We start from the raw sequence: 23,884 nt of genomic DNA, 5'->3' as shown, positions 1-23,884 counted from the left end.
GAAAAAATACAAATAAAAACACAATTAATTTTGATGTTTTTAGCAAAATATAGTAAAAATGTATTTATTTATTTTTGTAATTAATAAATATGTTTATTTTTAGGTAAGATAAACATAATCATAGAATTTATCTCTAGTCTGGATGATTTAGTTCTTGTCACCATGTTGTCCTCCTGTCATAAAAAAAAGGCTGTCCTCACTCAGGTCCGCATGGAGCTGGAGGGGGCGTGGCCTCCAGCTCCGGCCGAAAATCGGGAGAATATTTGTCGCGGGAGGTTTTCGGGTGAGGCGCTGAATTTCGGGAGTCTCCCGGAAAATTCGGGAGGGTTGGCAAGTATGCATTAAAAGGAGGGAATTCCGTCGACGGAAACGAAATAATTCGGTTATAGTTATTTATTTATTTTTTTAAACGACGAGTTGAGTTGAGAAAATATGATTAAATATAATAAAAGTAACGAGTGTGGTGTTTTGAGGAGGTTAAAAAGGCAGCTAACAACAACTAACGTCACCAATGAGGGCGACGGCGCAGCTCGTATTTGTGATAACAACAGACGTCGTCATTTCAGCAAAGTCTCGTATTGTGCAACTTTGTGGCTTATTCCTTACATCGGTGCGGTCGTGTGTCCAATTCCACGCTTTAAAAAGCCCGAAAAGTCTTAAATGAACTTTCCCCAACTCACCTAAACGGTGGAAAGGAGGCTGCTATAAACAAGATCCTATTGGTCCATCATGCCGTCAATCAACAGCGAGTCCAATTCTCATTGGTTGGTTCATGCAGACCGCACTCTCTTATGTGTCATATTAAAATCAACACTGAATAGATTTTAGGAGGAAACACGATATTTGTTATTTTATTTCAACATTATTTTAATCTGCATTGGCGCTTTAAATAGTGTGGTGTTATTAATAAAATCCCAAAGCAGATCTTACTGCGCGTCATGCTAATTTCCTGCACGGCACTTTATTTTGAAGGAACAGACGGATATTGCTTCCTGTTAGCACACAAACCACATCAGCTTGACTCCTTGACAAGGAGGCAGCAGCTCTTTCGCCTTATTTATAACTCATTTGTATATTTTCACACTTTATGCTGCTTATTAGTCGTGCTTCAATGACGAACCTTTCGTTGGCGGGCGTCACCGCCGTCTGCGTCTTTTGGTGAGTTACTTTATGTTGGATATTAGTGGCAATTCTTACCGTTATAATTCAGCCTTGAGTGGCACTTCCGCCAAAGTTTTGACAATAACTCTCATTTGGTGTCATAGTTCGATAAAACAACATATATGTCTACTATTAGTCTATATAGTCTATTTTGTAAAGTGCAGGTTGTGTCATTGTGTGCACTTTTGAATTCATACTGTGTCGACTTTTGCTTCCTGTTTTCTTCAAACTTCATTCAGTAATAACATGAGGCGGGGAAACATCCGGTTGGTTCAAAATAAGACTTGTTGGTCAAGTTTGTGGTGTTTGTGTGTGGTGTTGTTCAATGTCATAATAATACATTGATATATTTAATGTTGCTCTTTCGCAAGACTCCTTGCGAGGTTTAGACCGATATGGGGTTTTCAAGGCCGATAAGTCATATTCATTTGCAGTATCAATCAATCAATGTTTATTTATATAGCCCTAAATCACAAGTGTCTCAAAGGGCTGCACAAGCCACAACGACATCCTCGGTACAGAGCCCACATAAGGGCAAGGAAAAACTCACCCCAGTGGGACGTCGATGTGAATGACTATGAGAAACCTTGGAGAGGACCGCATATGTGGGTAACCCCCCCGCCCTCTAGGGGTAAAAGTTGTTTCAACATGAATAGTATATGTCAGTAAGGCTTTAAGTTGTTTTTTAGGAAACATGGAACCAGTAGCAACATAATGTTTTTATTGATTGATTGAAACTTTTATTAGTAGATTGCACAGTGAAGTACATATTCCGTACAATTGACCACTAAATGGTAACTCCCCAATAAGTTTTTCAACTTGTTTAAGTCGGGGTCCACGTTAATCAATTCATGGTACAAATATATACTATCATCATAATACAGTCATCACACAAGATAATCATCAGAGTATATACATTGAATTATTTACATTATTTACAATCCGGGGTGTGGGATATAGGGTGGGGGGGCGGGGGGGTTATATTTGGTTGATATCAACACTTCAGTCATCAACAATTGCATCATCAGAGAAATGGACATTGAAACCGTGTAGGTCTGACTTGGTAGGATATGTACAGCAAGTAGTGGACATAGAGAGAGAGATCAGAAAGCATAAGAATAAGTATCTACATTTTATTATTTACATTTGATTATTTACAATCCGGGGAGGTGGCATGTGGAGGGGGGACGGTGTTAGTTTAGGGTTGAAGTTTCCTGGAGGTGTTCTTTTAGTGCAGTTTTGAAGGAGGATAGAGATGCCCTTTCTTTTACACCTGTTACTCTTGCTATCTTGAAATATTTTGGTATTTGGCCTTGTGTAATTGAGAGGTTTATTATGTGCGTGATGATTGGGGCAATGGTGGTGGCAGAGTCCCTGAGGAATCTGGAGGGGATATTGTCAAGGCCGGTGGCCTTGTTTGGGTGGAGCGCGCTCAATTTTTCATATATTTAATGTTGCTCTTTCGCAAGACTTCTTGCAAGGGTTAGACCCATATGGGTTTTTTCAAGGCCGATAAGTCATATTCATTTGCAGTAAAAGTTGTTTCAACATGAATAGTATATGTCAGTAAGGCTTTAAGTTGTTTTTTAGGAAACATGGAACCAGTAGCAACATGATGTTTTATGCGGCGCTAATGTTGTGGTTATTTAGTAGCAAAAAAAAACATCTTTATTAAGTGTGTCTAAGAGCGTTGACATTTGCATTTCAAATGATAGAAATAATGGACAATAGGAGTCATTTTTATTCTTGATTGAAAATTAGGCTCCAGCAAAAAGAACTTTACTCATGCAGGGCAACAGGGCTGTGGTTATTTATCTACTTCACTAATTATTATTTTTTTAAATACTAAATATTGGTGTCGTATGTGCGTATGTCGTATCTGCTAAGTAGCTCTGTTGTAGCCATCCATCCATTTCCTACCGCTTGTTCCTTTCGAGGTCGCGGGGGGTGCTGGAGCCTATCTCAGCTGCATTCGGGCGGAAGGCGGGGTTCACTCCGGACAAGTTGCCACTTCATCACAGGGCCAACACAGATAAACAACATTCACACACTAGGGACTAGAGATGCGCGGATAGGCAATTTATTTCATCCGCAACCGCGTCAGAAAGTCGTCAACCATCCGCCATCCACCCGATGTAACGTTTGATCAGAACTGCACCCGCCCGCCATCCGCCCGTTGTTATATATCTAATATTAATAAAAAAAAAAAAAAAAAGGGTGAAAACTACGCGAATTGCACCTTGTGCAGACAAGATTTTTCGATCGGACACGGAGGAATTAGCGATGTAAAAGACCACGTTGGGACAAAAAAACACAAGTCTAATGCCGTTGCTAGCGATACAAGTGGAAAACTTTCAACGTTTTTCGTCGCCCAAACAGATTCTTTGGATGTGATAAATGCCGAAGTTTTATTTACGGAGGCAATAATTGAGCATGGACTTCCAATCGCACTGGCTGATCACATGGGACAGTTAATAATGTAATGCAACCTTTAAAAATCATTACGCGGTGATCGCGATCCCAAAAATAAACTTTTCTTGCATGATAATGTCCAGAAAAATTTGCTTTATATTACTATAGAGTCCTTTTAACGAATGAGTTTGATGGTTTATCACAAACCTTAAATGAAATTCCATGGCCACCGTCCTGCTCTCTATATCAACCAGGGTGAGCCCCACCCCTTTCGTGAGCGCACTGCGAAAGCGGACGAGGCGGGGTGTCGGTGCGGTGGGCGCGGTAGTGACCCTGGACGTGCGTCGGGCCCTTCTCGCGGATCGCCTCAGCTACGGCTCCCGGTGGGGCCCTCTCGGGGGAAGGGGCCTCGGTCGCGGACCCCGGCGAGGCGTCCCTTCTCCGCTCCGTAAAAGTGTCCATCTCTTTTCTTTTTTTTTCTTCTGTTGTGGCATATGCAGCAGGTGCCTGCTCGTTTTTCGTATGTGGGTAACAACATTTAACTATGTATATATATTTCCGAATTGGTTTAACTGCCACCCGCAAAAAAAATAAAAAAAATATCTAATTAATCCGCCCGACCCGACCCGCGAGCGGATAAAATCTTATTGTTTTTAATTTCATCCGCCCGATCCGCGGATAATCCGCGGACTCCGCGGTTGTGTCCGCAAACCGCGCATCTCTACTAGGGACCATTTAGTGTTGCCAATCAACCTATCCCCAGGTGCATGTCTTTGGAGGTGGGAGGGGCCTATCCCCAGGTGCATGATTTGGAGGTGGGAGGGGCCTATCCCCAGGTGCATGTCTTTGGAGGTGGGAGGAAGCCGGAGTAGAACCCACGCAGTCAGGGGAAGAACATGCACACTCCACACAGAAAGATCCCCAGCCCAGGATTGAACCCAGGACCTTTGTATTGTGAGGCAGACGCACTAACCCCATTCCACCGTGCTGCCCAGCTCTGTTGTAGTTGTTAAATTTTTTTTTTAAAAAGACAGATATACGTCAAAATGCCAAATATCGGTCCATCTCTACTTTTTGCCTTTTAAAATTTTTTTTTTTAAAAATTCACATTTGAAGACATGACTTGACCACGGTGTAAAATAAAATGGCGCAAACGTGTCGTCATGCCAGGTGATGGACGAGCGGCCGTTAGAGGCGAGCGACGAAGAGCGAGTCGTGTTGCGAGAAGACACCCGTCGGCGGAGAAGGAAGAAGGCCATCATGGCGTCCGCCTGCAGCTCCATGGATCACATCACCGTGGAGTTCGTACTTCCCACTACGGCAAGGGGTGGGGCCGGCCCTGACTCTCTGCAACTGGAGGTGGCGGGCAACTGGACGGTGGAACAGGTCGCTGGACGTGTGGTGGACTCACTGTCACTCAGGGCGGCTTTAAACAATTCTCCGCTCCTCAGGTGAAAGCTCAGGTGTGGCTGAAGGCGGTGACGTCCAATCTCTGTCCGGAATTCTACCAGCGCTTTTCTCCGGACCACTGCATCCTGCTCTACCAGAAGAAAGGCAACATGTGTGAGATCTACGACAAGCACCAAGTCTTCCAGACACTGGACTGCATCCGCTACTGGAAAGGTTGGCACCACCACAACATTCTGTCTACGCTTTTTGCTGCACGATAACTCGGGCGAGGAGTCTTTGAGCAGCGCACCATTCAATTGCATTCTTGGGGTAAAGATTCCAAATCCATACTTTTGAATAACTGTGGGTGCCAGTTCTATGACTAACTACATTCCTCCATAAAAATAGATCAACAGCTCGGATCAACTACGATATTACTTAAAATAAAACTGGTGTCTTTAACCCTTGTGTAATGTTCATATTGTTGTTCCTCAGCCAGCGTTTGTGGGTCTGATGGACCCCTTGCAATTTGTGGCTTTTAATGCCTCACAATCAAACACTTTTATGTTTAAATACTGAACATATGTTTAAATTATCCCAATAAACATCTGTTCAGTATTTTAACATAAAAGTGTTTGATTGTGAGGCATTAAAAGCCACAAAATGCAACGGGTCCATCAGACCCACAAACGCTGGCTGAGTAACAACAATATGAATGTTGCACAAAAAATTTCTCTGCCAGTTTCTGCATCCCACAGGGATTCTTCTTTTGTGTTTCTGCACCTGCGGTTCCCACACAAGGTTGCAACATTGTTTGTCAACACTGTCTGCTCTCATTTTCTCGCACATTTGACCCTCTGATGTTCTGTGTACCTACACTCTGTCCTCCTCCTGTCTAGGCCTGCTGTGTGTGTGTGTGTGTGTGTGTGTGTGTGTGTGTGTGTGTGTGTGTGTGTGTGTGTGTGTGTGTGGTACACAGAACAATTTCCACACTTCTATTAGCCCCGGGTCCAGTGGACCCGGACATCTTATATGCATACGTGCCAACCCTCCCGGATTTTCCGGGAGACTCCCGAAATTCAGCACCTCTCCCGAAAACCTCCTGGGACACATTTTCTCCCGAAAATCTCCCGAAATTCAGGCGGAGCTGGAGGCCACGCCCCCTCCAGCTCCATGCGGACCTGAGTCCGCTTTCCCACAATATAAAGAACGTCTACAGTAAAGCAGTCCGTCTGCCGTAAACAGCAATGTTGTGACACTCTTAAACAGGACAATACTGCCATCTAGTGCATTTGATGAAAGCACTTTTGTGCGTGCCACACAGCAATGCATAATCAGAGAGGGTGTTCAGCATGGTTAGAAAGATAGTGACAGAGAATAGAACAAGGATGGACAATTCAACCCTTAACTCAACAATGAGTAGATGAGTGTTATGTGTGTGTGTATATGTGTAAATAAATGAACACTGAAATTCAAGTATTTCTTTTATTTATATATATATATATATATATATATATGTATATGTATATGTGTGTATATATATATATATATATATATATATATATATATATATATATAGCTAGAATTCACTGAAAGTCAATTATTTCTTATATATACAGGTAAAAGCCAGTAAATTAGAATATTTTGAAAAACTTGATTTATTTCAGTAATTGCATTCAAAAGGTGTAACTTGTACATTATATTTATTCATTGCACACAGACTGATGCATTCAAATGTTTATTTCATTTAATTTTGATGATTTGAAGTGGCAACAAATGAAAATCCAAAATTCCGTGTGTCACAAAATTAGAATATTACTTAAGGCTAATTCAAAAAAGGGATTTTTAGAAATGTTGGTCAACTGAAAAGTATGAAAATGAAAAATATGAGCATGTACAATACTCAATACTTGGTTGGAGCTCCTTTTGCCTCAATTACTGCGTTAATGCGGCGTGGCATGAAGTCGATGAGTTTCTGGCACTGCTCAGGTGTTATGAGAGCCCAGGTTGCTCTGATAGTGGCCTTCAACTCTTCTGCGTTTTTGGGTCTGGCATTCTGCATCTTCCTTTTCACAATACCCCACAGATTTTCTATGGGGCTAAGGTCAGGGGAGTTGGCGGGCCAATTTAGAACAGAAATACCATGGTCCGTAAACCAGGCACGGGTAGATTTTGCGCTGTGTGCAGGCGCCAAGTCCTGTTGGAACTTGAAATCTCCATCTCCATAGAGCAGGTCAGCAGCAGGAAGCATGAAGTGCTCTAAAACTTGCTGGTAGGCGGCTGCGTTGACCCTGGATCTCAGGAAACAGAGTGGACCGACACCAGCAGATGACATGGCACCCCAAACCATCACCCAACCATGCAAATTTTGCATTTCCTTTGGAAATAGAGGTCCCAGAGTCTGGAGGAAGACAGGAGAGGCACAAGATCCACGTTGCCTGAAGTCTAGTGTAAAGTTTCCACCATCAGTGATGGTTTGGGGTGCCATGTCATCTGCTGGTGTCGGTCCACTCTGTTTCCTGAGATCCAGGGTCAACGCAGCCGTCTACAGCAAGTTTTAGAGCACTTCATGCTTCCTGCTGCTGACCTGCTCTATGGAGATGGAGATTTCAAGTTCCAACAGGACTTGGCGCCTGCACACAGCGCAAAATCTACCTGTGCCTGGTTTACGGACCATGGTATTTCTGTTCTAAATTGGCTTGCCAACTCCCCTGACCTTAGCCCCATAGAAAATCTGTGGGGTATTGTGAAAAGGAAGATGCAGAATGCCAGACCCAAAAACGCAGAAGAGTTGAAGGCCACTATCAGAGCAACCTGGGCTCTCATAACACCTGAGCAGTGCCAGAAACTCATCGACTCCATGCCACGCCGCATTAACGCAGTAATTGAGGCAAAAGGAGCTCCAACCAAGTATTGAGTATTGTACATGCTCATATTTTTCATTTTCATACTTTTCAGTTGGCCAACATTTCTAAAAATCCCTTTTTTGTATTAGCCTTAAGTAATATTCTAATTTTGTGACACACGGAATTTTGGATTTTCATTTGTTGCCACTTCAAATCATCAAAATTAAATGAAATAAACATTTGAATGCATCAGTCTGTGTGCAATGAATAAATATAATGTACAAGTTACACCTTTTGAATGCAATTACTGAAATAAATCAAGTTTTTCAAAATATTCTAATTTACTGGCTTTTACCTGTGTATATATATATATCTATATATCCATCCATCCATCCATTTACTACCGCTTATTCCCTTCGGGGTCGCGGGGATATATATATATATATATATATATATATATATATATATATATATATATATATATATATATATATATATATATATATTAATATTAATATATATATATATATATATATATATTAATATTAATATATATATATATATATATATATATATATATATATATATATATATATGAAATACTTGACTTGGTGAATTCTAGCTGTAAATATACTCCTCCCCTCTTAACCACGGCCCCAACCACGCCCCTGCCCCAACCACGCCCCCCGCACCCAGCTCCCGAAATTGGAGGTCTCAAGGTTGGCAAGTATGCTTATATGTAATAGAAATGTGTAGGCGGGGTGTATGGTGTGTGTGGTCATTAAATATGTATTTTGATATATGTTCTTCACAGAAAATGAGCCAAAGTCATTGAGTCTCAGTTTGAAAAATTAACTAATTGTATCATTTGAAGGGAATAAGCGGTAAAAAATGGATGGATGGATGGATTTTTCTTTTAATAAACAATGAAAACGGGTCCCACAGACCCGAACACCACACAAACTAAAACTTTACCCAAACATTTAATAAAGTCAAATACATTTAATAAAGTCAAATAAAAACTAGAATTTTTAAATTCTGGTAGGAGTTACGTGTGAACGCCCTATGTGGGCCAGCCGCCCAACAGCCGACACGCGTGATTGGAACTGAAATGCTTTAATGTCCAAGGTGAGTCAGTGTTGGCGCTAGGAATTTTCAAAAGGGACCCCATCAAGTCATATTAATTGGGAGCAAAATTTGTGCGTTTAAAAAATTTAGTTAGTTAAAATGCAGTGTTTTACATTTCAGTGTGTAAAAATTCTGCATATGAAAATATTATTTGTTGTTTGGAAACTCAAGACCCACGTGCGGTAAATTAAATATGCAGTGCTAAATTAATACATTTGAACAAATGAAAAAAAACTGCGACTTATAATCCGAAAAATACGGTAAATGTATTCAGTTATAAAAATTAATTCGCTTTCTTCTTTCCTTCATGGGTCTAAACTTTACCACTGCCGGTATTTTTGTCTATATTTGTATTGAATAAGTTGTAGGTGTATTTATTTCAGTATAAAAGTGTTTTGCTTGGGTGATGAAATGATGATAAAGGTGTGCCAGAGCATACATACATATGACAAATGTCATTGATTATTCTCACCTGTATGTTGATCATCAGTCTTTTAAAACTACACTTTCATGGCAAATAATGCCAACAAACTTAGAATTTGGCAAGTTACTTTCAATGTCATTTAATAGAGTGGCACTCTAGCTTTTCATCTCTGGCTTGGTGATGGCCATAAGCTGTGTGTTCCCCTTTAAGAATGGCGGTATGTGGGGTGAGTGAGGTGTGTAAGTGAGTGGGCGAGTTAGGAGAGGGAGCGCTCGCATGGTGGATGTTCTTTGTGGAAAACATCAATAAAGACTTGGAACAAATGGTCATTCCGACCAAAGAGCGGAACTGTAGGAGCCAAATGGGAGGGTGTTTCTTGGTGCCTGGTGAGGATGGATCTTTGAAAGTCAGTGCACCTGGTCTTAAAGGTCTTCTTTTTCTTAGCCCGTTTACATGGCGTGCAAAACATCTTTCATCTTCATAAGTCAGACATTTGCTGAAAAGTGGCTCCTGAAGACACTTTTTATTGAAGCTTTGCTTCTTGGCTTTATTGCTGGCCTTGACCAAAACAATAACACGCGGGAGTCCAAATACCGCAAATGCAGTATTTGTAATTGATAAAACTTTCGGCGAATCAAAATGTAAGAAATTGTACCGGAAAGTTCATTACTTTAAAAGTCGACCAATAAAAACGCAATAAACCGGGACGGAAGTTTGACTCTGCAAATATAAACAAAGCAAAACACCGGCGGAAAGCGATGATGGATACAAAAACAAGTAAACCGGAGTTTTGACCTGGGGAAGGCAGGGTCAGTGAAAAAAACAAAAACTGGCGGCCTTCCGGAAATGCGTCCTTTCTGATTTCAGTGCGTAAAAAGACACAGAAAGTGTGTTAACACCAACAGTGTGAGTGGAGTGTGTGGATGTTGGAACGGTTGGAATCGGTGGAGAAATGTGGGATATGGAGAGTTTTGTGTATTAATTGCCTATTCATTTTCAATGGGGGTAAATCCTGGCAATTCCGGGTAATTAGGGAATTTTCCGAACCGGGAAACATGCTGACTTGAATGTCCGGGGCGAGTGGAGTGTGTGGATGGTGGAACGCTTCAAGTTGGATAAGAAATGTGGAATATGCAGCAGATTGTATGATGCCCATTCATTGTCAATTGAGGGAAGTTTTCATGAAATTCCGGGAAAATCGTGAATTTGCTGAAAGAGAAAACATGTTTTGCGTTTGATATATCGGAAGAGTAGTGTTTGTGGACGGTTAGAAGTGGGTTTAAAAAAAGGTGGTACATTTTGAGAATTTAATGCACCGTAGAACTATGAATATGTCCATTAATTTGAAGGGGAATTTCCTGGAAATGTTGGAATTTTTTGAAAACCGGGAATTTTTTAAATTATTGATACTAGTTGTATCAATAACTACTAATTGTCCTCGACGATATGAGTGGGTTGGTGTTGGAATTTTTGGAATCGGTTGAAAAATGTTGATGTAGTAACAGTTTGAATTGAGAATGGATATTTTGGAATTCCTGGAACTTCGGGAAAATTTGTACAAACAAAAAAAGATAGGAACATTTGTTGTCCCACCTAGAGGAATGTTTGGAAGGTGAAATGGTCAAAAACGCTTGAACGGTGTAGACTGTGAAAACTTTCCAGGAAGAGGTAAAAATAGGCCTTTGAAAATCCGGGAATTTTTGGAATTTCTTTGAACTTGGAAAATGGTAGTTTGATTTTCCAGGGCGAGTAGAGTTTGTGGATAGTGGAACTGTTCAAATTGGATAAGAAATGTGGAATATGCAGCAGATTGTATAATGCCCATTCAGTGTCAATTGGGGGAAAATTCCGTGAAATTCCGGAAAAATCTGGAATTTGGGGAAAGAGAAAACATGTTTTGTGTTCGATATATCGGAAGTGTAGTGTGTGTGGATGGTTGGAATTGGGTTTAAAAATGGTGCTACCTTTTGAGAATTTAGTGCATCGTAGAACTATGAATATGTCCATTAATTTGAAGGGGAATTTCCTGGAAATTTAGGAATTTTGTGAAAACGGGACATTTTTGAAATGATTGATACTAGCACAATTGTCCTAGACGATATGAATGGGTTGGTGTTGGAATTTTTGGAATCGGTTGAAAATTGTTGATGTAGTAACAGTTTGAATTGAGAATGGATATTTTAGAATTCCTGGAATTTCGGGAAAATTTGTACAAACAAAAAAAAATAGGAATATTTGTTGTCCGACCAAGAGGAATGTTTGGAATTGAAATTATCAAAAACGCTTCAACGGTGTGGACTGTGAAAACTTTCTAGGGAGAGGTAAAAATAGGGGTTTGAAAATCCGGGAATTTCCGGAATTTTTTTTAACTTGGAAAATGGTAGTTTGATTTTCCAGGGCGAGTTGAGTCTGTGGATAGTGGAACTGTTCAAATTGGATAAGAAATGTGGAATATGCAGCAGATTGTATAATGCCTATTCAGTGTCAATTAGGGGAAAATTCCGTGAAATTCCGGAAAAATCTGGAATTTTGGGAAAGAGAAAATATGTTTTGCGTTCGATATATCAGAAGAGTAGTGTGTGTGGATGGTTGGAATTGGGTTTAAAAATGGTGCTGCATTTTGAGAATTTAATGCATCGTAGAACTATGAATGTGTCCGTTAATTTGAAGGGGAATTTCCTGGAAATTTAGGAATTTTGTGAAAACGGGGAATTTTTGAAATGATTGATACTAGCACAATTGTCCTAGACGATATGAATGGGTTGGTGTTGGACTTTTTGGAATCGGTTGAAAATTGTTGATGTAGTAACAGTTTGAATTGAGAATGGATATTTTAGAATTCCTGGAATTTCGGGAAAATTTGTACAAACAAAAAAAAAAAGGAATATTTGTTGTCCGACCAAGAGGAATGTTTGGAATTGAAATGATCAAAAACGCTTCAACGGTGTGGACTGTGAAAACTTTCCAGGGAGAGGTAAAAATAGGGGTTTGAAAATCCGGGAATTTCCAGAATTTTTTTTAACTTGGAAAATGGTAGTTTGATTTTCCAGGGCGAGTTGAGTCTGTGGATAGTGGAACTGTTCAAATTGGATAAGAAATGTGGAATATGCAGCAGATTGTATAATGCCTATTCAGTGTCAATTAGGGGAAAATTCCGTGAAATTCCGGAAAAATCTGGAATTTTGGGAAAGAGAAAACATGTTTTGCGTTCGATATATCAGAAGAGTAGTGTGTGTGGATGGTTGGAATTGGGTTTCAAAATTGTGCTACATTTTGAGAATTTAGTGCATCGTAGAACTATGAATGTGTCCGTTAATTTGAAGGGGAATTTCCTGGAAATTTAGGAATTTTTTGAAAACCGGGAATGTTTTTAATTATTGATACTAGCACAATTGTCCTAGACGATATGAATGGGTTGGTGTTGGAATTTCTGGAATCGGTTGAAAAATGTAGAAGTAGTAACAGTTTGAATTGAGAATGGATATTTTGGAATTTCGGGAAAATTTGTACAAACAATAAAAAATAGGAACATTTGTTGTCCAACCAAGAGGAATGTTTGGAAAGTGAAATGGTCAAAAACGCTTGAACGTTGTGGACTGTGAAAACTTTCCAGGAAGAGGTCAAAATAGGGTTTTGGAAATCCGGGAATTTCTGGAATTTTTTTGAACTTGGAAAATGGTGGTTTGATTTTCCAGGGCGAGTGAAGTGTGTGGCTGGTGGAACTGTTCACATTGGATAAGAAATGTGGAATATGCAGCAGATTGTATAATGCCCATTCATTGTCAATTGGGGGAAAATTCTGTGAGATTCCAGAAAAATCTGGAATTTTGGGAAAGAGAAAACATGTTTTACGTTTGATATATCAGAAGAGTAGTGTGTGTGGATGGTTGGAATTGGGTTTAAAAATGGTGCTACATTTTGAGAATTTAGTGCATCGTAGAACTATGAATGTGTCCATTAATTTGAAGGGGAATTTCCTGGAAATTTAGGAATTTTGTGAAAACGGGGAATTTTTGAAATGATTGATACTAGCACAATTGTCCTAGACGATATGAATGGGTTGGTGTTGGAATTTCTGGAATCGGTTGAAAAATTTAGAAGTAGTAACAGTTTGAATTGAGAATGGATATTTTGGAATTTCGGGAAAATTTGTACAAACATAAAAAATAGGAACATTTGTTGTCCGACCAAGAGGAATGTTTGGAATTGAAATGGTCAAAAACGCTTGAATGGTGTGGACTGTGAAAACTTTCCAGGAAGAGGTAAAAATAGGGCTTTGGAAATCCGGGAATTTCTGGAATTTTTTTGAACTTGGAAAATGGTGGTTTGATATTCCAGGACGAGTGAAGTGTGTGGCTGGTGGAACTGTTCTAATTGGATAAGAAATGTGGAATATGCAGCAGATTGTATAATGCCTATTCAGTGTCAATTAGGGGAAAATTCCGTGAAATTCCGGAAAAATCTGGAATTTTGGGAAAGAGAAAACATGTTTTGCGTTCGATATATCAGAAGAGTAGTGTGTGTGGATGGTTGGAATTGGGTTTAAAAATGGTGCTGCATTTTGAGAATTTAATGCATCGTAGAACTATGAATGTGTCCGTTAATTTGAAGGGGAATTTCCTGGAAATTTAGGAATTTTTTGAAAACCGGGAATTTTTTTAAATTATTCATACTAGCACAATTGTCCTAGACGATATGAATGGGTTGGTGTTGGAATTTCTGGAATCGGTTGAAAAATGTAGAAGTAGTAACAGTTTGAATTGAGAATGGATATTTTGGAATTTCGGGAAAATTTGTACAAACAATAAAAAATAGGAACATTTGTTGTCCAACCAAGAGGAATGTTTGGAAAGTGAAATGGTCAAAAACGCTTGAACGTTGTGGACTGTGAAAACTTTCCAGGAAGAGGTAAAAATAGGGCTTTGGAAATCCGGGAATTTCTGGAATTTTTTTGAACTTGGAAAATGGTAGTTTGATTTTCCAGGGCGAGTGAAGTGTGTGGCTGGTGGAACTGTTCACATTGGATAAGAAATGTGGAATATGCAGCAGATTGTATAATGCCCATTCATTGTCAATTGGGGGAAAATTCTGTGAGATTCCAGAAAAATCTGGAATTTTGGGAATGAGAAAACATGTTTTGTGTTCGATATATCAGAAGAGTAGTGTGTGTGGATGGTTGGAATTGGGTTTCAAAATGGTGCTACATTTTGAGAATTTAGTGCATCGTAGAACTATGAATGTGTCCATTAATTTGAAGGGGAATTTCCTGGAAATTTAGGAATTTTGTGAAAACGGGGAATTTTTGAAATGATTAATAGTAGCACAATTGTCCTTGACGAAATGAATGGGTTGGTGTAGGAATTTTTGGAATCGGTTGAAAAATGTTGATGTAGTAACAGTTTGAATTGAGAATGGATATTTTGGAATTTCGGGAAAATTTGTACAAACATAAGAAATAGGAACATTTGTTGTCCGACCAAGAGGAATGTTTGGAATTGAAATGGTCAAAAACGCTTGAATGGTGTGGACTGTGAAAACTTTCCAGGAAGAGGTCAAAATAGGGTTTTGGAAATCCGGGAATTTCTGGAATTTTTTTGAACTTGGAAAATGGTGGTTTGATTTTCCAGGACGAGTGAAGTGTGTGGCTGGTGGAACTGTTCTAATTGGATAAGAAATGTGGAATATGCAGCAGATTGTATAATGCCCATTCATTGTCAATTGGGGGAAAATTCTGTGAGATTCCAGAAAAATCTGGAATTTTGGGAAAGAGAAAACATGTTTTACGTTCGATATATCAGAAGAGTAGTGTGTGTGGATGGTTGGAATTGGGTTTAAAAATGGTGCTACATTTTGAGAATTTAGTGCATCGTAGAACTATGAATGTGTCCGTTAATTTGAAGGGGAATTTCCTGGAAATTTAGGAATTTTGTGAAAACGGGAAATTTTTGAAATGATTGATACTAGCACAATTGTCCTAGACGATATGAATGGGTTGGTGTTGGAATTTTTGGAATCTGTTGAAAAATGTAGAAGTAGTAACAGTTTGAATTGAGAATGGATATTTTGGAATTTCGGGAAAATTTGTACAAACATAAGAAATAGGAACATTTGTTGTCCGACCAAGAGGAATGTTTGGAATTGAAATGGTCAAAAACGCTTGAATGGTGTGGACTGTGAAAACTTTCCAGGAAGAGGTCAAAATAGGGTTTTGGAAATCCGGGAATTTCTGGAATTTTTTTGAACTTGGAAAATGGTGGTTTGATTTTCCAGGGCGAGTGAAGTGTGTGGCTGGTGGAACTGTTCTAATTGGATAAGAAATGTGGAATATGCAGCAGATTGTATAATGCCTATTCATTGTCAATTGGGGGAAAATTCTGTGAGATTCCAGAAAAATCTGGAATTTTGGGAATGAGAAAACATGTTTTGTGTTCGATATATCAGAAGAGTAGTGTGTGTGGATGGTTGGAATTGGGTTTAAAAATGGTGCTACATTTTGAGAATTTAGTGCATCGTAGAACTATGAATGTGTCCGTTAATTTGAAGGGGAATTTCCTGGAAATTTAGGAATTTTTTGAAAACCGGGAATTTTTTAAATTATTCATACTAGCACAATTGTCCTAGACGATATGAATGGGTTGGTGTTGGAATTTCTGGAATCGGTTGAAAAATGTAGAAGTAGTAACAGTTTGAATTGAGAATGGATATTTTGGAATTTCGGGAAAATTTGTACAAACAATAAAAAATAGGAACATTTGTTGTCCAACCAAGAGGAATGTTTGGAATTGAAATGGTCAAAAACGCTTGAATGGTGTGGACTGTGAAAACTTTCCAGGAAGAGGTCAAAATAGGGTTTTGGAAATCCGGGAATTTCTGGAATTTTTTTGAACTTGGAAAATGGTGGTTTGATTTTCCAGGGCGAGTGAAGTGTGTGGCTGGTGGAACTGTTCTAATCGGGTCAGAAATGTGGAAGCTGTGCATGTTTGAAAATGTTCTCATTCATTTTCAATGTGCAAAATGTCCCGGAAAACCGTGAATTCTGGGTAATCCGGGATATTTATAAAAAAAATTTTTTGGAGAGCTCAGCATTTTATTTTTTGTAATCAATTAGGAATCGTGATTCACTTGAAAATCTTTTTTTTTTTTTTTTTTTGACACCCCTCATAATTGATAATCAACTTGTGTTGTTTCTTTAAGCGTTGAAGAAAGAGGTGGGCCGGATCAAGCTGGTTCCTCATCCGCAGCCGTCAGACCAGACGCTTCAGTACCAGCACTACCTCAACTACCTGATTGGCTACGACGTCACCGACGTCAGCAACGTGCACGACGACGAGCTGGAGTTCACCCGCAGGAAGCTGCTGACGCCGCGGCGCATCCAACTGATGGACCGCGATGCCAAGCTGTACTCCATGGACCCCTGGGTGACACACAAGCCGCTGCCCGAGCACCTTTTAGGGAAGGTAAGGTGTTATTGATGCTTTATCAGTATCATGCTTTAAACCCCGCTTGGAAAAGATGTGCACGTCAAAACATGCTCATTGTAGCCATCAATCCTCACTCAGTTTAGAATAGAATAGAATAGAAAGTACTTTATTGATCCCTGGGGGAAATTCAGCACCACAGTTCACTCACAATAAACACTTAGGTATTTTTTACATGTGAATAATATAAATGCAGTCTATTATACAACATTATTCACATGTGAATAATATACATACAGTCTATTATACAGCATTATTCACATGTGAATAATATAAATACAGTCTATTATACAGCATTATTCACATGTGAATAATATAAATACAGTCTATTATACAGCATTATTCACATGTGAATAATGCTGTATAATAGACTGTATTAGCATTATTCACATGTGAATAATATAAATACAGTCTATTATACAGCATTATTCACATGTGAATAATATAAATATAGTCTATTATACAGCATTATTCACATGTGAATAATATAAATACAGTCTATTATACAGCATAATTCACATGTGAATAATATAAATACAGTCTATTATACAGCATTATTCACATGTGAATAATATAAATACAGTCTATTATACAGCATTATTCACATGTGAATAATATAAATACAGTCTATTATACAGCATTATTCACATGTGAATAATATAAATACAGTCTATTATACAGCATTAATCACATGTGAATAATATAAATACAGTCTATTATACAGCATTATTCACATGTGAATAATATAAATACAGTCTATTATACAGCATTATTCACATGTGAATAATGCTGTATAATAGACTGTATTAGCATTATTCACATGTGAATAATATAAATACAGTCTATTATACAGCATTATTCACATGTGAATAATATAAATATAGTCTATTATACAGCATTATTCACATGTGAATAATATAAATACAGTCTATTATACAGCATAATTCACATGTGAATAATATAAATACAGTCTATTATACAGCATTATTCACATGTGAATAATATAAATACAGTCTATTATACAGCATTATTCACATGTGAATAATATAAATATAGTCTATTATACAGCATTATTCACATGTGAATAATATAAATACAGTCTATTATACAGCATTAATCACATGTGAATAATATAAATACAGTCTGTTATACAACATTATTCAACTGACAACTTTTTTGCAATGTGTTGCTGCCATTAAATTCTAAGTTCATGATTATTTGCAAAAATAAGAAAGTTTCTCAGTGTGAACATGAAATATCTTGTCTTTGCAGTCTATTCAATTAAATATAAGTTGAAAAGGATTTGTTGTATTCTCTTATTTACCATTTACACAACGTGACAACTTCACTGCTTTTGGGTTTTGTACATTACCTTTTATACCTGCTGTTTCAAACTTGATACACACATTTTTAAACAGTTTTACTATAATATATATTATGAAATATAAAATATTTTCACATTGCATCAACATATTAACTGTTCATAATGATGTGTCAGTAAAAAAAAAAAAAAAAAAAAAAAAAAAAAAATTCTTACCTTATCTAATTCAAAGTAAGAACTAAAAAAAAACAGCAAACATTGAAGGACATAAAAGACATTCAAAGAGAAAAGAGCTGATGCAACCAGCTGCCACTTCATACAGATAAGTAAAACACAACAAAAAAAAGAAAGAAATACTATTTTTTTTTTGGAATTTATTGATATTCTTCTTATTATGGGACGGCGTGGCGCAGTGGAAGAGTGGCCGTGCGCAAACCGAGGGTCCCTGGTTCAATCCCCACCTAGTACCAACCTCGTCATGTCCGTTGTGTCCTGAGCAAGACACTTCACCCTTGCTCCTGATGGGTGCTGGTTAGCGCCTTGCATGGCAGCTCCCTCCATCAGTGTGTGAATGTGTGTGTGAATGGGTAAATGTGGAAGTAGTGTCAAAGCGCTTTGAGTACCTTGAAGGTAGAAAAGCGCTATACAAGTACAACCCATTTATCATTTATCATTATTATACAATATTGGATTCATAATATTCTAAGTCATATTTCTATTGCGTTGTCTCGAGAGAAGAAACACCGTGGAGATACTACAAACCCCGTTTCCATATGAATTGGGAAATTGTGTTAGATGTAAATATAAACGGAATACAATGATTTGCAAATCCTTTTCAACCCATATTCAGTTGAATATGCTACAAAGACAACATATTTGATGTTCAAACTCATAAAGTTTATTTTAATTTTTTTGCAAATAATCATTAACTTAGAATTTCATGGCTGCAACACGTGCCAAAGTAGTTGGGAAAGGGCATGTTCACCACTGTGTTACATCACCTTTTCTTTTAACAACACTCAATAAACGATTGGGAACTGAGGAAACTAATTGTTGAAGCTTTGAAAGTGGAATTCTTTCCCATTCTTGTTTTATGTAGAGCTTCAGTCGTTCAACAGTCCGGGGTCTCCGCTGTCGTATTTTACGCTTCATAATGCACCACACATTTTCGACCTGTAGGTCTGGACTACAGGTCTGGACTGCAGGCGGGCCAGGAAAGTAACCGCACTCTTTTTTTACGAAGCCACGCTGTTGCTGAATGTTCTTGGCATTGTCTTGCTGAAATAAGCAGGGGCGTCCATGAAAAAGATGGCGCTTAGATGGCAGCATATGTTGTTCCAAAACCTGTATGTACCTTTCAGCATTAATGGTGCCTTCACAGATGTGTAAGTTACCCATGCCTTGGGCACTAATGCACCCCCATACCATCACACATGCTGGCTTTTCAACTTCGCGTTGATAGCAGTCTGGATGGTTCGCTTCCCCTTTGGTCCGGATGACACAATGTCGAATATTTCCAAAAACAATTTGAAATGTGGACTCGTCAGACCACAGAACACTTTTCCACTTTGCATGAGTCCATCTTAGATGACCTCGGGCTCAGAGAAGCCGGCGGCGTTTCTGGGTGTTGTTGATAAATGGCTTTCGCTTTGCATAGTAGAGCTTTAACTTTCACTTACAGATGTAGCGACCAACTGTATTTAGTGACAGTGGTTTTCTGAAGTGTTCCTGAGCCCATGTGGTGATATCCTTTAGAGATTGATGTCGGTTTTTCATACAGTGCCGTCTGAGGGATCGAAGGTCACGGTCTTTTAATGTTGGTTTCCGCCCATGCCGCTTACGTAGAGTGATTTCTCCAGATTCTCTGAACCTTTTGATGATATTATGGAGCGTAGATGTTGAAATCCCTAAATTTCTTGCAATTGCACTTTGAGAAACGTTGCTCTTAAACTGTTTGACTATTTGCTCACGCAGTTGTGGACAAAGGGGTGTACCTCGCCCCATCCTTCCTTGTGAAAGACTGAGCCTTTTTTGGGAAGCTGTTTTTATACCCAATCATGGCACCCACCTGTTCCCAATTAGCCTGCACACCTGTGGGATGTTCCAAATAAGTGTTTGATGAGCATTCCTCAACTTTATCATTTTTTATTGCCACCTTTCCCAACTTCTTTGTCACGTGTTGCTGGCATCAAATTCTAAAGTTAATGATTATTTGCAAAAAAAATCAGTTTGAACATCAAATATGTTGTCTTTGTAGCATATTCAATTGAATATTGTCATGTCTGTGTAATCAAGTTTTGTTTTAAGTCATGTTTTGTTTAGTTTCTGGCTTTTCACTCCCTTGTCTTGTTTGCATGATTACCCATTAGTTTTCACATGTCACGTCACGCACCTGTTTCACGTTTTGAGTCACGCACCTGTTTTCGTTAATCATGTCTGTGTTATTTAAGCTTTTCATTTTCTGTTGTTCGTCCTGACGACATCCTCGCATTTATGCCCCCTGTCACACTCTGTCCACGTCTGCGCACTTCATGTCCATGCCAAGTAAGTTTATTTATTATTGCCACAGTTAGTGTTTTTTATTGTTCATAGTTTTTTGCCCCCGTGCAAGTCTTTTGTTTTCATTAGTCAAGTTGTACATCCGCCTTGAGCGCGCCTTTTGTTCTTTTGTTAGTGTAAAATAAATAATGTCTTCACCTTCACGCCATGTCTGGTCCAAATGCTCATTTGCACCACGGGAGAACAAACCATGTCAAAGTCCTAGTCTTGACAAATATGGGTTGAAAATGATTTGCAAATCATTGTATTCCGTTTATATTTACATCTAACACAATTTCCCAACTCATATGGAAACAGGGTTTGTATATATGATACTGAATTGTTCTAAGTAAAAAAAAAATTAAAAGTTCATATTTTACATTTCTAGATGTTCGTTTTCACATCAAGAAGCCTGCGTTTTGGATATTTGACACCAGTAGACAAAGCAGAGTAGTCAAATAATAACCCATCTGTTCATCCTTTGTCTTGAGGCTATAATTAAAAAAAACAAGAAATACCACGACTAAAGTGAAGTGGTCACATTTAATGAGGAAGTTACAGTTTCCAGCAAAGATGATTCATATTTGTATACTTTGTGTTTAAATATGTCTGCTTGACCGTTTCACTCCCAGGTCAGCAATGGCCACATCCTGGCAGTAATCCACTTCAGCACAACCAGTCACACCATCAAGGTGTCCATAGAAGACACGCCAGCGCAGGTAGGAAGACCTTTTCCCTCTTCAGCCAGTCTGGATTCTCACAGCCTCTTCTGTCCCCTTCAGGTTTTAGCCTGCTTCTTCTCCAAGACCGCCAACAAAAGAGGGGTGCTGGGCATCCCTGACGACATGTCCGAGTCAGACTTTGTGTTGAGAGTGTGTGGCAGGTTTGTTCAACATGTCTTCTTAACATTTTTCACCTCGGGGCCCAACTTTTCCACTACAGACAAGCCCGGGGCCCACTTGAATATTAACGCTGAATTAGTCATCTTAACTTAATCGTTTTCAATAATTATTTCTAAACTACTTACAGTTTACAGCCTTATTATATTCAATTAAATACTAGCATACACGTATGTGTTAATCATAAAGATTATTATCAGACTGATTACACAAATACATTTTAATCAAATATACTGCAAAAGAAGGGAGTCATAAAAACTGATGAAAAAAGTACATACATTTATGCAGTGCTAAAATAATACATTTGAACAAATGTATAATAAATAATAAGATGTACATTTCTTAAATAAACTGTCAGCTTCGCCACTTTAGTCATAATTTTTGCGCTTAGCAAACTAATAGAGGGTAAAATTGTGTGTATTACAAAAGCTTCTTTTACACTGAATTGTTTTAGTTTGAATTTTGCAACTTCAACTTGTGCTGACAATTCTATTGACTAAAAATCTGGGAGCAAAATTAGTGCGTTTTAAAAATTCAGCTAGTTGAAATGCACTGTTTTACATTTCAGTGTGTAAAAATTCTGCGTATGAAAATAATATTTGTTGTTTCGAAACTCAAGACCCACTAAAATAATACATTTGAACAAATGTATAATAAATAGTAAGTGCTAAAATAATACATTTTAACAAATGTATAATAAATAATAAGATGTACGTTTCTTAAATAAACTGTCAGCTTCGCCACTTTAGTCATAATTTTTGCGCTTAGCAAACTAATAGAGGGTAAAATTGTGTGTATAACAAAAGCTTCTTTTACACTGAATTTTTTTAGTTTGAATTTTGCAACTTCAACTTGTGCTGACAATTTTATTGACTAAAAATCTGGGAGCAAAATTAGTGCGTTTTAAAAATTCAGTTAGTTGAAATGCAGTGTTCTACGTTTCAGTGTGTAAAAATTCTGCGTATGAAAATAATATTTGTTTCGAAACTCAAGACCCACTAAAATAATACATTTGAACAAATGTATAATAAATAGTAAGTGCTAAAATAATACATTTTAACAAATGTATAATAAATAATAAGATGTAAATTTCTTAAATAAACTGTCAGCTTCGCCACTTTAGTCATAATTTTTGCGCTTAGCAAACTAATAGAGGGTAAAATTGTGTGTATTACAAAAGCTTCTTTTACACTGAATTGTTTTAGTTTGAATTTTGCAACTTCAACTTGTGCTGACAATTTTATTGACTAAAAATCTGGGAGCAAAATTAGTGCGTTTTAAAAATTCAGCTAGTTGAAATGCACTGTTTTACATTTCAGTGTGTAAAAATTCTGCGTATGAAAATAATATTTGTTGTTTCGAAACTCAAGACCCACTAAAATAATACATTTGAACAAATGTATAATAAATAGTAAGTGCTAAAATAATACATTTTAACAAATGTATAATAAATAATAAGATGTACATTTCTTAAATAAACTGTCAGCTTCGCCACTTTAGTCATAATTTTTGCGCTTAGCAAACTAATAGAGGGTAAATTGTGTGTATTACAAAAGCTTCTTTTACACTGAATTTTTTTAGTTTGAATTTTGCAACTTCAACTTGTGCTGACAATTTTATTGACTAAAAATCTGGGAGCAAAATTAGTGCGTTTTAAAAATTCAGCTAGTTGAAATGCACTGTTTTACATTTCAGTGTGTAAAAATTCTGCGTATGAAAATAATATTTGTTGTTTCGAAACTCAAGACCCACTAAAATAATACATTTGAACAAATGTATAATAAATAGTAAGTGCTAAAATAATACATTTTAACAAATGTATAATAAATAATAAGATGTACATTTCTTAAATAAACTGTCAGCTTCGCCACTTTAGTCATAATTTTTGCGCTTAGCAAACTAATAGAGGGTAAAATTGTGTGTATTACAAAAGCTTCTTTTACACTGAATTGTTTTAGTTTGAATTTTGCAACTTCAACTTGTGCTGACAATTTTATTGACTAAAAATCTGGGAGCAAAATTAGTGCGTTTTAAAAATTCAGCTAGTTGAAATGCACTGTTTTACATTTCAGTGTGTAAAAATTCTGCGTATGAAAATAATATTTGTTGTTTCGAAACTCAAGACCCACTAAAATAATACATTTGAACAAATGTATAATAAATACTAAGTGCTAAAATAATACATTTTAACAAATGTATAATAAATAATAAGATGTACATTTCTTAAATAAACTGTCAGCTTCGCCACTTTAGTCATAATTTTTGCGCTTAGCAAACTAATAGAGGGT

At 37.7% G+C, this 23,884-nt stretch overlaps 1 protein-coding gene across 2 annotated transcripts in view; it reads left to right on the top strand.

Moving 5' to 3' along the window:
* The first annotated feature begins 1,006 nt into the window (after nt 1-1,006).
* Nucleotides 1,007-23,884, top strand: part of pik3cg (phosphatidylinositol-4,5-bisphosphate 3-kinase, catalytic subunit gamma) — an 85,165-nt gene continuing 62,287 nt past the window's right edge. The window contains exons 1-6 of one of the 2 annotated variants that reach the window (XM_061961327.1): nt 1,007-1,158; nt 4,744-4,959; nt 5,037-5,196; nt 16,555-16,817; nt 21,330-21,416; nt 21,480-21,580. In XM_061961327.1, the coding sequence (XP_061817311.1) occupies nt 4,747-4,959; nt 5,037-5,196; nt 16,555-16,817; nt 21,330-21,416; nt 21,480-21,580 (824 nt within the window). In that variant the 5' untranslated portion in view covers nt 1,007-1,158; nt 4,744-4,746. Of the gene's footprint in view, nt 1,159-4,743; nt 4,960-5,024; nt 5,197-16,554; nt 16,818-21,329; nt 21,417-21,479; nt 21,581-23,884 lie in introns of both variants that reach the window. The other variant, XM_061961326.1, reaches the window with a different exon arrangement.

The sequence above is a fragment of the Nerophis lumbriciformis genome, linkage group LG05 (genome assembly GCF_033978685.3).
Source record: "Nerophis lumbriciformis linkage group LG05, RoL_Nlum_v2.1, whole genome shotgun sequence".
Lineage (NCBI taxonomy): Eukaryota > Metazoa > Chordata > Actinopteri > Syngnathiformes > Syngnathidae > Nerophis > Nerophis lumbriciformis.
Note: the sequence above shows the minus strand (reverse complement) of the source record. Positions and strands in the feature narration are given on the sequence as shown.